General features: G+C 40.0%; 1 protein-coding gene across 1 annotated transcript in view; it reads left to right on the top strand.

Moving 5' to 3' along the window:
• LOC139259133 (diacylglycerol kinase beta) overlaps positions 1-13,953 on the top strand; it is an 805,220-nt gene that overhangs the window by 186,234 nt on the left and 605,033 nt on the right. Inside the window, exon 5 of the mRNA XM_070874836.1 lies at positions 3,845-4,084. Within this exon, the coding sequence (XP_070730937.1) occupies positions 3,845-4,084 (240 nt within the window). The remainder of the gene's footprint in view (positions 1-3,844; positions 4,085-13,953) is intronic.

Below are 13,953 nucleotides of genomic sequence, written 5' to 3'. Positions count from 1 at the left end.
TGCAAAATCCGAGCAGCTAAAGTTAAATACAAACTGGAGGTTAAGGAAGAGGCTTCCAGTTTCATTATGATATTTAAGTCGACAACCCGCTTCCTGGCAGCAGATTGGCTGCTTCCCCTCCCCCCCCCGTCCCCTCCATCCCACTTCCATTAAAACCAGACGTGGACGGGTTCAGGTCGGGTTTCACATTTTTAACACTTCAACTAACCCCACACCCCCAACACACCTGTTTTATTTAGGTTAAAATTCCCCCCCTCTATCTCTGGAGCTTGATGGATCTGATATTTATCCAACAGACGGACTCAGTGTCATAAACACAATGTGACTGTGTAATGGCATCAGGTCGTTCTGTTGGATAAATAGGATCTCAAACAGCTGTCCAGCCTTGTTCTGCTTACAACAGGATTATTACCAGAGTGCAATGTTTAAAAGTTGCATGTTATCAAAAGTATTGTACAGTGAAATTATTATCAGATTCTGATTTTTATGGTGACATTTTAACATTAATAGTGCTGGCAAAATCATAACTTCAGGATCGTTGCCTGCTAAAATATGTTTGAGAGAATGGGTGATTGAGGGATATGAGTATTTCCAGACTGGCCCGTGGGTCTGCAGAGCCTTTTCTCGTCTAGTACTTTCCTGTGCTCTTTTCTAATGGACTGTGCAATGCAGCCTCAGTTTAGTAAAAATCATCAAATGGACCCACTGCACAGCATGTTATAAGGTTTAGGAGACCAAATCATCAATCACTATTAAAATATACTTTTATAAAGTAACTGTAAACAACATGGTGCAATGTTCTATTTTCTTCCTCAATCTCCAGGCCATTAGTCACTAAACATCCTTCCCTAACTCGAAGGGTAAAACCATCTGCACTGCATACTTAACCATAACCACCCTCAAAGCTGTTTTGTAATCAGTTAGCTGAAGGCACAATTCAGGGAGGGTTAATAATGTCACTTCCCTACTCTACCCTAAGATGAAATGACTGCCTTCAATGTGATATTCCATCTAGCAGAGAGGGAAGATAGATTATGAAAGTAAACGAGCACGAAATCTAAACACAGACAGTAAGAGTTTCTACAGGTACATAAAAAGGAAAAGAATGGCTAAAGTAAATGCTGGAGGATGAGACTGGGGAATTAATAATGGAGAACAGGGAAATGGCAGAAACATTGAACAAGTAATTTGTATCGGTCTTCACAGTAGAAGACACTAAAAACATCCCAATAGTGAATAATCAAGGAGCTTATAGGGAGAGAGGCACTTAATACAATCACTATCACTAATGAAGTAGTACTAGGTAAAATAATGGGACTAAAGGCGGACAAGTCCCCTGGACCCTGATGCCTTACATCCTAGGGTCTTAAGAGAAGTGGCTGCAGAGATAGTGATTGCATTGGTTGTGATCTACCAAAATTCACTGGATTCTGGGGCGGTCCCAGCAGATTGGAAAACTGCAAACGTAACAACCCTATTTAAAAAAAAAAAAAGGAGGCAGAACAAAAAGCAGAAAACTATAGACCTGTTAGCCTAACATCTATTGTTGGGAAAATGCTGGAGTCCATTATTAAGGATGCAGTGGCGGGACATTTGGAAAAGCATGATTCAATCAAGCAGAGTCAGCATGGTTTTTTTGAAAGGGAAATCATGTTTGACAAATTTGCTGAAGTTCTTTGAGGATGTAACGAGCAGGGTGGATAAGGGGGAACCAGAGGATGTGGTGTATTTTGATTTCCAGAAGGCATTCGATAAGTTGCCACATAAAAGGTTACTGCACAAGATAAAAGGGCCGAATGGCCTACTCCTGCACCTATTTTCTATGTAAAAGCTCATGGGTTTGGGGGTAATATATTGGCACGGATAGAGGATTGGTTATCTAACAGAAAACAGAGAGTCGGGATAAATGGGTCATTTTCCATTTGGCAAATAGTGACTAGTGGGATGCCGCAGGGATCGGTGCTGGGTCCTCAACTATTTATAATCTATATTAATGACTTGGATGAAGGGACCGAGTGTAATGTAGCCAAGTTTGCTGATGATACAAAGATGGGTGGGAAAGCAAATTGCGAGGAGGACACAAAAAATCTGCAAAGGGATATAGACAGGATAAGTGAGTGGGCAAACATTTGGCAGATGGAGTATAAAGTGGGAAAATGTGAGGTTATCCACTTTGGCAGAAATAACAGAAAAGCAAATTATAATTTAAATGGAGAAAAATTGCAACGTGCTGCAGTACAGACACCTGGGGGTCCTTGTGTATGAAACACAAAAAGTTAGTATCAGGTACAGCAAGTAATCAAAAAGACAAATGGAATGTTGGCCTTTATTGCAAGGGGGATAGAGTATAAAAGCACAGAAGTCCTGCTACAACTGTACAGGGTATTGGTGAGGCCACATCTGGAGTACTGTGTACAGTTTTGGTCTCCGTATTTAAGGAAGGATATACTTGCATTGGAGGCTGTTCAGCGAAGGTTCACTAGGTTGATTCTGGAGATGACTTGACTTATGAGGATAGGTTGAGTAGATTGGGCCTATACACATTGGAGTTCAGAAGAATGAGAGATGATCTTATTGAAACGTATAAGATAATGAGGGGGCTCGAAAAGGTGGATGCAGAGAGGATATTTCCACTCATAGGGGAAGCTAAAACTAGGGGACATAGTCTTAGAATAAGGGGCCGCTCATTTAAAACTAAGATGAGGAGAAATTTCTTCTCTCGTGGTTGTAAATCTGTGGAATTCTCTTCCCCAGAGAGCTGTGGAGGCTGGGTCATTGAATATATTTAAGGCGGAGATAGACAGATTTTTGAGCGATAAGGGAGTAAAGGGTTATGGGGAGCGGGCAGGGAAATGGAGCTGAGTGCATGATCAGATCAGTCATGATCTTATTAAATGGTGGAGCAGGCTTGAGGGGCCAAATGGCCTACTCCTGCTCCTATTTCTTATGTTCTTATGTAACTGATTTGAGTGGTCGGTACCTCAGGGACTTGAACCTCTGAGGTGTTTTATTATTTGCATTATTGGGCCACTACATGATTTTCATCACTGTTAAATTGACATTGCTGAGCTGCCTTCTCTGTGTGAAATGTTTATATATTTAGCATTTGAACTTCAAATGAAGTGCTTACTACAGAAGCAGGAATTTGATTGAGGTACTCAAATCAGTTTAATTATCTAAATACAGTTGCTTAGGATATTGTCAATTTGGTGTTTACAGTGACTCTACATACAATTGCATTTTGGCACACCTGAAAGTACCTTTATTTTAATAATAGTTTCTAATTTTCTATTTCACTGGTGGCTCAGTTGATAAAATCCATTCGTTAAAAGTCATGGACAAGTTCAGTTCTCATCCAGGAAGGCAAGGATGTTTCAATTGTCTCCATGACTTGTGGGATAGGGAGGGGAAAATCAGACAGGATTCCCATTCTTGGTCACTATCAATAATACCTGCCGGAAAGAGCATGTGTATGTGGATGTGTGGTGAGGACAGGATTGGGTTACGTTGTGATACTACCCATGGTCTGTCAACACTCACTAGGTTCACATCAGTAGGCACTGGAGGGTGACTGTACCCGTGTAGGAGGAGTTCGCACCTTCAGTGGATGCTGGGAATCTCTTCCGGGGTCCTCTCTCTCTTTCTCTCTCGCTGTAACTGGCTTTCCAAAGAAGCTGTGGTTGGGGAGCAGAAAAAGCCCAAGGAAATTCCAGGTGAAAAAACTGTTTTATTTCAGTCTAATCTGCTACAAAACAAACACCTGGGGATAGTTGAAAAATTAATTGCTTCTTTTTCCTTCATTGGTTTTATGCTAATCCTTTTTATCTTTGTAATGACACTGCAGGAATTAATGGCAAAAGTATTCTGACTGCCATGAACAGACATACTCCGGATGGCAGGAATTCCCAGGTTAACCTTGCCGATCAGCAATTTCCCAGCTCGGCTTCTGTTGCCACAGCAACTTGCTCTCCCGGTTCCTCCTGGTCTTCCTCCCAGAAATCCACTGTCGGTGCTCGCGCTGCTCATAACTCCTCTGGCTTCTCCAAGATTTCCTCTGCCTCACTGCTTAACTCTCAATTACCAGGTAGTGGTTTTATCTCATTGTCACTCTTTCCTATGTTTTCAACCGCTGTTAATATTTGCAGAGGATCCAGTGCTTACCCATCTTTCAAACTAAATTGCACTTCCTAGGCTTCTGAATATGCTGTGCTTAATATTATTTAGGCAGAATTGATTTTTAAACTAGATCGATCTTGTACACTGCAGAAGACTGGAATTGCTTAGCATAAGTCAGAATCATTGAAGCTAGCATGAATTTTCTAAGTATTTTATAATCGCGGACTCATAGTTCCTAGGGTCTTTTCTTGTTAACTGGAACTGTTACTCTCCTATAAGCAACCACAACCCTCTCTAGCCCATAAACTTTCAAAATGGGGTACCTGGGTCTTCGGGTCGTCTGCAAGATTTCTGTGTTTATCTTTATTTATTGACCTTCTAGCACATTATTTCCGTTGTTGTAGGTTAATTACATTTTTTTTTGGTGCAATGATAGCCTGTTTTTCTTTGACGAGTTGACGCTTTCTTTTGGAAGTTGGGACAGGGGCCCTGGGCAGCCTGATAATGTTATCCTGGGAGTGGCAGTATTTACAGGGGCTCCTGCAACAGAAAAAATTAAATACCACTGCTTCAGCCTTTCCTGTTACTGAAACTACTCACTTTGAATTATAGCAATTGCTTCGATCATTATGCTGTTTCATTTCACAATCTATGTTATTGTAATAAAATGTTTGCTCTACTGTACATGATTTTATAACTATAATTTTATATTGTCTTCACAAAAGAGAGGGGAGATGCAGACATTGTAGTTAAGGAGGAGTGTGAAATGTTCGAGATAAACCTAGTGAGAGAGGAAACATTAAGGGATTTAGCATCTTTGAATGTAGATAAATCGCCAGGCCCAGTTGAAATGTATCCCAGGCTGTTAAGAAAAGCAAGGAAGGAAATAGCGGAGGCTCTGACTATCATTTTCCAATCCTCTCTCGCTACAGGTTTGGTGCGGAGGACTCCTAACATTGTACCATTGTCTAAAAAGGGAGAACGGGATAGACCGAGTAATTACAGGCCAGTTAGCCTAAACCTGATGATGGGAAACTTGTTAGAAAAAATTCTGATGCACAGAATTGTCATTTAGAAAGGCACAGATTAATCAAGGACAGGCAGCATGGATTTGTTAAGGGAAGTTCATGTCTGACTAACTTGATTGAATTTTTTGAGGTGATAACAAGTTGGGTCGATGAGGGTAGCACATTTCATGTAGTCTACATAGATTTTAACAAGGCTTTTGACATGGTCCCACGTGGCAGACTGGTCAGAAAAGTAATAGCCCAGAATGCAGAAAGAGTGTCATGTGTAACTCAATTTTCACTTAAATAGATTGAATTTGGTTCTGTGGAGGATGTTGCATGCATCTATATATGTGCTTTCAATTGAAAAGATAATTTGCGGTAGGACAAGTGAAAATCATTTTGATAATCGTGTTGACAAAACAGGCAGCATGTAGGGAGTTTGTGTTTCAGTGCTATAAGCAAAGCCTTTTTGTAATATCCCAGTTTTTTTGTTTTATTGAAACAAAATTTTGTTTACAAATACATAACACAAGGATGGCATAATTTTAAATTTGCAAGGCTGTTTTCCTTTTGATGCAATCATCAAAACTTCATATTAGATAAACATGATTCACAAGATAATTATGGATGATGGAGGCCATCTTGATTCAGCCATCCAGAGAGATCTTAATGTCATCCAGTTGTTTCTTAAATGATTCCAGGGTATTGGCTTCAACCACTCTTATCTGTAAATTTATTCCAAGCAGTAACTAGTGGGGTGCCTCAAGGATCACTGCTTGGGCCTCAGCTATTTACAATCTATGTTAATGACTTAGATGAAGGGACCGAGTGCAATGTATCCAAGTTTGCTCATGATACAAAGCTAGTTGGGAAAGTAAGCTGTGAGGAGGACACAAAGAGCCTGCAAAGGGATATAAACAGGTTATTGAGTGGGCAATAAGGTGGCAGATGGAGTATAATGTGGGAAAATGTGAGGTTATTCACATTGGCAGGAAGATTAGAAAAACAGGAAAAAAAATGGTCTACTTCTGCTCTTAATTCTTATGTTCATCATTCTTTGTGTGAAGAAGAATTTCCTGATTTCTGTCCTAAAAGGTACTCTTCTCTAGTTTGCACCTGAACTCTGATGCCCCTCACTCAGTGATGTCCCTGTCTCTGACATAACTCTTCTGATGAGTCCTTATTGTTTCCTCCCCTTCAACCAGTTTTTTTAACTATTCCCAAGGGGTTATACTGAAATCCAGCTTTATGGTTAATTAATAGCCTTTCATGTGCAATTTTATCAAAAGCCCTTTGGAAGTTGAGGTGCACCTCGGGGCATACCGGGCTGTCATTTCCTCAAAAGATGTCAGGAGGCAGGATCTTCCCCTTCCATGTTGACTGGTGTTTACTAGAATGTTACTGTACAATGATCCTCGGGTTTAGTCCTGACGATCAATTCCATTATTTTACATGGAAGTAAGACTAATGAATCTGTAGTATCTGTTTTGTTGCCTTTTTTTGAATATGAGTACCATATTAGCCTGTTTCCAATCTTATGGTGCATCTCTCGGGTCTAACAAATTCCCTCACAACAATTATTAGTGGCTCCACAACCTCTTCCCTCATTTCTTTGAACATCTAGGATAAATATCATCTATCCCTGTGGATGTATTTGTTTTGAGCCTGAATAGTCTGCCCAGGACTTCCATCTCATTTATAATAATGATTTTACTTGGGTTATCCTTGGACAGGGCATGTTGCTAATGTCTTCCTTTCTGACTACTTCAAATTTAGAATGTTTACTATTTTGTGCTTATCTTCGGTTTCAAGGCTGTTTGCATCTTTTATGGTTTTCACCTCTTCTCTTACTGACCTTCTGCTGTTCAGCTGTTGTGCTTTTTTTCAAAGTCTCTCTTGCCTCTCTGAAGTGTTTTTGCAAGTTTTTGTGTTCTTCTCTGAACTCCTTCCCCTTTCTCCCTGCTGGATTTGTGCATGCCATTTGTCCTCTTTATCACACATTTAATTTGTTTGGTGATGCATAATTTGTACATTTGGTTAGTCTGCTGGTTTTTGAAGTAGTTATCCTGCATGCTCAGCATTATACCTTTTAAAGGTGTTTTTGAGGGGAGCTGTCTCTTAAGTTCTGTCGAAGAAGCTTTGACAAGTTTCTGCAGTTCATCCTATAGATAGTACACAATGCAGCCATGGTACGCCATTGGTGTGGTGTGATTCTTGTGTGTGAAGTGGGGGGGGAGGGGGGAGTTTTTATATATGGGGCTTATATTTTTGTTGATTGGGCCTAATAATGCAAAATCATGCAAGGCCATTCAACTGGTTTTAATGTGTACGTAGCCCTCAACTCCAAAAGTTTAAATATCCCTGTCTTTTGGGTTACAATCCTGAGATGTAGCTCCAGTAGTGAGGTGGCTATTTTTGAGGGTATGAGTGATTGAGATATCTTCGTCTTTGGGCCCAGCCAGATGGATTGCATTGTTTTTTCTGGTCTTATGTCCCAGACACATGCCGTTAAAAAGCATCCTTATTGGACTGTGGATTTGTACTGTGGAGGAGACCTTAATTTGGTGATTGAGGATTGCTGTATTCTGATGAGTAATCTCTCCTTTTTTCTATTATGACTGTAGAAATCTACTATAAGGGTGTAGATTTATAACCCCTTCAGAATCAATGGGCAGTGTATATTAATGCCATCAGCACTGGTTAACTTGCCAGAGGAAATGTATGAGTGGTGCAGGAAGCAATTCTTTCATGCCCTGTTTTTTGTTACTTGGATAACTTCCAGGCCCAGCTAACTTCATCCTGGAAAAGAAGCCCAAATAATTCCACAATTTAAATTCATGAGTAGAAATCTAATACTTCACCACATAGCAGATCAGACCCCTTGTTAAAAAAAAAACATATTTTACCACATGTTCTTGTTAGCCAGTATCCAACTCTATGCTTGCTTTACTTTTAGTATATTGTGGCATTAAATACTGAGAAAAACAAACCTTTTCTTGAGATCTGATTGATATTGCCTGTTGTGTGTGAGTAGATTTGCTTAACCTAGATGCAAAATTTGATTGTATTCAAATCTGAAGCATTGCCACGGGAACAAACTTGGGCACTGCAAACTTTTAAATATTGGCAGCCTTTAATAGACTTGTTCATTATTTTTGGACAGGCCTCCTAAATCAATATACAGCTGTGATTTACTTTCGATTTTTTGGGGGGGTAAAAAGAAATTCCTTGGCAAAATCAACATTAACAAATTAACTAACAATTTGCCTGTCGAGATTGGTTCTTAATTATTGAAAATGAAACAAAAATTCTCCATTTTTTTTATAAAGAAAATCAAAATATAATGTTCTTATATGAGGTAATTATGGTGAAAAGGTAGGGAAATAAATTAGCATTAATGGGTGAATTCAGTTCTGCAGCAGCATTAAGTTAATTATGTGGTTATATTTCCTTTCAGTGTCAGCTGTGGCTCAGTGGGTAGCATTCTCGTCTGAGTCAGAAGGCTGTGGCACTTCAGGGACTTGAGCACATAAATCTAGGCTGACAGTCCGGACGAGATGTTAAACCGAGGCCCATCTGCCCCCTCAAGTGGACGTAAAAGATCCCATGGCACTATTTCAGAGAAGAGTATGGGAGTTATTCCCGGTATCCTGGACAATATTTATCCCTCAATCAACATAACAAAAACAGATTATCTGGTCATTATCACATTGCTGTTTGTGGGAGCTTGCTGTGTGCAAATTATCTGCCGCGTTTCCCACATTACAACAGTGACTACACTCCAAAAGTGCTTCATTGGCTGTAAAGCGCTTTGAGATGTCCGATGGTCGTGAAAGGCGCTATATAAATGCAAGTCTTTCTTTTGTTTTCTATAGATAATTCTTGGCATATTTAGGTTTGGGTAGAGTTGATTTTCTGCCTGTTAAGTGGAAGCATAAGTTTTTGAGGTTAAGGAAGTAGCGTAATTAAACGACTTGTCTAGAAAACATAATGGTAATAAAAGACAATGTCCCTGCTACGAGGATTTCCAACAAACTGAACTCCACTTCAGAAAACAAAGATCACTGCAAGAATGTCAAGCATGCTAATTGAAAGTTTTTGCATTTTCAAAACCTTTGAAAAAAATGTTTGAGCACATATTTAAATAAGTATGGAACATGACACTTTATAAGGCTGAAAGTGTTTCTGTAGAGCAACTAATATTGTAACTGATTTTAATGTATAGCAAAAAAAGGTATTTGGTTTAAATGAGAAGCAACGTGTATTACTAGATTACTAGTGCATCTCCCATAGCATTCCTCAGAGATTTGTAAAGATTGAGCTCTTATCTCTGCCTTGCCACTAGCTTGCTCACTCAAAAAATAAAGTACTTCATTGGCTGTAAAGCACTTCGGGCCGTCCGGTGGTCACGAAAGGTGCTATATAAATGCAATTCTTTCTTTTAATTTCTATCGCTCGAATATTAAAGTAAGTAGTTTGAAAATTAAAATAAGCGGCAATGTGCTCCTATTATGTGGTCAGTTATAAGGCCCCTTAACTTCTGCGATAAAGCTAATTTATATGTTGTAATACTTCAAGAACCAAAAGGCATTTAGCTAGAAATACAATTCTCATGCAAATTTGTTGAAATATGTGGAAATTGAAGACTTAATACATCTGAATTATTTTTTTTAATCTTCATCCTTATAATAGGATTTTCAAAATGGTGGCTAAATTGCCTAGAAACATGATAACTAATTCACATGTTTGCAACAGATTAAAACAATATTGGCAAAATGATAACCTTTTCATTCTAGTACCCTGTGGTATACAACAATTGTGGTATTAAACAGAATATTCAGTGGTAATCTGTTGAACTTGTAATTTTTCTGATACAAGCCTGAACTCCGTAGCTCATTTCATGCCTCTGGTTTTGAAACATTATTCAGTCTCCATCAGTCATGAATAAATACTGTATACAATAATTCGCATTGCATAATGTATAATATGTAGTCCATATAATTTAGTCCAGAATTGTATGCTTATACTTATTAACATAGAAACATAGAAAATAGGATCAGTAGTAGGCCATTCGGCCCTTCGAGCCTGCACCGCCATTCAATATGATCATGGGTGATCCTCTATCTCAACACCATACTCCCACTTTTTCCGCATACCTCGATGCCTTTTGTGTCTAGGAATCTATCTATCTCCTCCTTAAATAATATTCAGCGATTTGGCCTCCACAGCCTTCTATGGTAGAGAATTCCATAAGTTCGTCACCCTCTGAGTGAAAAAATGTCTCCTCATCTCGAGCCTTAATTTCCTACCCTGTATCCTGAGACTGTGACCCCTTGTTCTAGACTTCCCAGTTAGGGGAAACATCCCGCATCCAATCTGCCAATCCCCATCAGAATTTTATACATTTCAATGAGATCCCCTCTCATTCTTCTAAACTCTAGTGAATACAGGCCTAATCGACCCAATCTCTCCTCATACGACAGTCCTGCCATCCCAGGAATCAGTCTGGTGAACCTTTGCTGCACTCCCTCTATAGCAAGTATATCCTTTTCTTAGGTAAGGAGACCAAAACTGCATACAATACTCCAAGTGCGGTCTCACCAAAGCCCTGTATAACTGTAGTAATACATCCTTGCTCCTGTACTCAAGTCCTCTTGCAATGAAGGCCAACATACCATTTGCCTTCCTAACTGCTTGCTGCACCTGCATGTTTACTTTCAATGACTGGTGTACAAGGACACCCTGGTCCCTTTGTACATTGACATTTCCCAAGCCATCACCATTTAAATAATACTTTGTCTTTATGTTTTTCCTACCAAAGTGGATAACTTCACATTTATTTACATTATACTGCATCTGCCATGTGTTTGCCCACTTACTCAAATCGCCTTGCAGCGTCTTTGCATCCACCTCACAACTCACAATCACACCTAGTTTTGTGTCGTTGTCGTCAGCAAACTTGGAAATATTACATTTGGTTCCCTCATCCAAATCATTTAAAAATATATATATTGTGAATAGCTGATCCCTGTGGTACCCCACTCGGCACTGCCATTTATTCCTACTCTCTGTTTCCTGTCAATTAACCAATTTTCAATCCATGCCAGTACATTATCCCCAATCCTATATGCCTTAATTTTGCACACTAACCTCGTATGTGGGACTTTATCAAAGGCCTTCTGAAAATCCAAATACACTACATCCACTGATTCTCCCTTATCTATTCTATCAGTTACATCCTCAAAAAACTCCAGTAGGTTTGTCAAACATGATTTTCCTTTCATAAATCCATGTTGACTTTGTCTAATCCCATTGATACTATCTAAGTGTGTCATTATCACATCCTTTATAATAGACTCCAGCATTTTCCCTACTACTGATGTTAGGCTAAGTGGTCTGTAGTTCCCTGTTTTCTCTCCCTCCTTTTTTAAATAATGGGGTTACATTTGCCACCTTCCAATCTGCAGAAAATGTTCCATAATCTATGCTGTACTAGCACAAATGGGGCTCATTAAATGATACCACTTCACTTTTGTTATCAAGATTATACTCACTTGTAATGGAAGTACAGGTACAGTGTCGAGAATTCGGACTTCCGGAATCCAGACACCAGAACGACCCATGGCGGGGTCATCTGGAATCCGGAAAATGTTCCGGGATCTGGACCCCCGCCTCGGGCCACCGCCGACCTCTTCCCCACCTCGGGCCACTGCTGACCTCGCTCGCACCTCGGGCCAACCCCCACCCCGCCACTTGGCCACCTGACCCCCCCCACCTCCCCTCCCCTACATTCCTACCTTGGCACAGGTGTTTCCGGACTCGGGACGTCGGAAAGACGTTCCGAAGTCTGGAAATGCACGAACCTGGAAAAGGAAGGCAAAACTGGATGACTATAAAGAACGCCTAAAACAAGAAGAACTTAATCAGGATCAATTGGATACTGTAGAGAAATATGAAGAAATAATTCATAATCTGGAATTTGCCAAGGAGCTTCTCAGCCGTTTCTGGATTCGGGATGTCATAAGGACCAGAAATACACAGAATCCATAGTGTCCTCAGTCCAGATGATTCTGGATTCTCGATGCTGTACCTGTAATTCTATTGCCCTGCTTAAACATGGTGAACCACAGCACATGTGCAGGTGAATTTGCGATGGCAGCACTGTTCGAATCTTGGAGGAAATCAGATGGCCAGTGTGTATGACCCATTTCACCCACCTGCGCTTCGATCCTTTTACTGATTACTCTATTCTCCTCACTGATACACAACATTCTCATTGCACCGTGTCTAAAAAGCATGTAACATCTGCTTATTTGCCTTACCATGTAAATATATGCATCAAGATTTTTTTTTTAAGTCCAGTAAAGGTCTATTTGTCGCTAAATTTCAAAGAAGTTAAATAACTAATAGCTTTTAAAAAAAATTCATCAGCCAGATTTTGCTGAAACAGCGGGTGAACAACGCGTGCTGTTATTAATGTACAAATCGGCCAGCAACTTGTGGCGAGGAAGAGAGACCCCGTGAATTGCATCGCCACAAATTGCTGGTTGATTTGCGCCACTCTATCTTTAGATTCGCGAAAACAGTATCTCGCCCTTAACCTGCCTGTGAGTTTCATGAGGTTGCTGCATTTGCACATTACTTGTCTATTGAACTCACCACAAAGTTAAGTCTCGTAATTGTCTGCGAAACAACAACAATTTGTATTTATATAGCACCTTTAATGTAGTAAAACATCCCTAGGCACTTCACGGGTATTATGAGACAAAAATTTGATACGAAGCCACATAAGGAGAAATTAGGACAGGTAATCGAAACCTTGGTCAAAGAGGTAGGTTTTAAGAAGCGTTTTGAAGGAAAAAAAAGAGGTGGAGAGGTTGAACATAAGAAAATAAGAAATAGTAGCAGGAGTAGACCATTTGGGCCCTCTAGCCTGCTCCACCATTCAATTTAAATCATGACTGATCTGATCTTGGCCTCAACTCCACTTCCCTGCCTGCTCTCTATAACTCTTGACTCCCCTATCATTCAGAAATCTATCTATCTCCACCTTAAATATATTCAATGAGCCAGCCTCCACAGCTCTCTTGCGTAGAGAATTCCAAAAATTCACGACCCTATGAGAAAATAAATTCTTCCTCATTTCCGTTTTAAATGGGCGGCCCCTTATTCTGAAACTATGCCCCCTAATTCTAGATTCCCCCATGAGGGGAAACATCCTCTCTGCATCTACCCTGTCAAGCCCCCTCAGAATCTTATGTTTCAAGAAGATCACCTCTCATTCTTCTAAATTCCAATGAGTATAGGCCCAACCTAGGATCTTATTTCTTATCTCCACCCAAACTGATTCTACATTTTGATCTTCTGAGCCAAAATCATTTCTCACTACTGCACTGTACTCATTCTTTATTAATAGAGCTACCCCACCTCCTTTTCCTTTCTGCCTGTCCTTCCGAAATGGCAAATACCCTTGAATATTCAGTTCCCAGCCTTGGTCACCTTGGAACCACATCTCTGTAGTGGCTATCAGATCAGACCCATTTATTTCTATTTGTGCCGTCTACTCATCTAGTTACAAATGCTGCAATCGTTCAGATAAAGAGCTTTTGATTTTGTCTTTTTACCATTTTTCCCGACTCTGACCCCACTTACTGATGCACTCTGTCCCTTCCTGTTACACTGTGGTTACCATTATTCTGATCGCTACCCTGCACTATTGCCTTCTACTTTCTCTTTGACTTTTAAAATTTCCGCTCACCCGATCCCTCACCCCCCGACTATTTTGTTTAAAGCTCTAGCTAAAGCCCTAGTTATTCGATTCACCAGG

The sequence above is a fragment of the Pristiophorus japonicus genome, chromosome 3, assembly GCF_044704955.1.
Source record: "Pristiophorus japonicus isolate sPriJap1 chromosome 3, sPriJap1.hap1, whole genome shotgun sequence".
In the NCBI taxonomy this organism is placed as follows: Eukaryota; Metazoa; Chordata; class Chondrichthyes; family Pristiophoridae; genus Pristiophorus; species Pristiophorus japonicus.
This window is presented reverse-complemented; position numbering and strand designations above follow the sequence as displayed.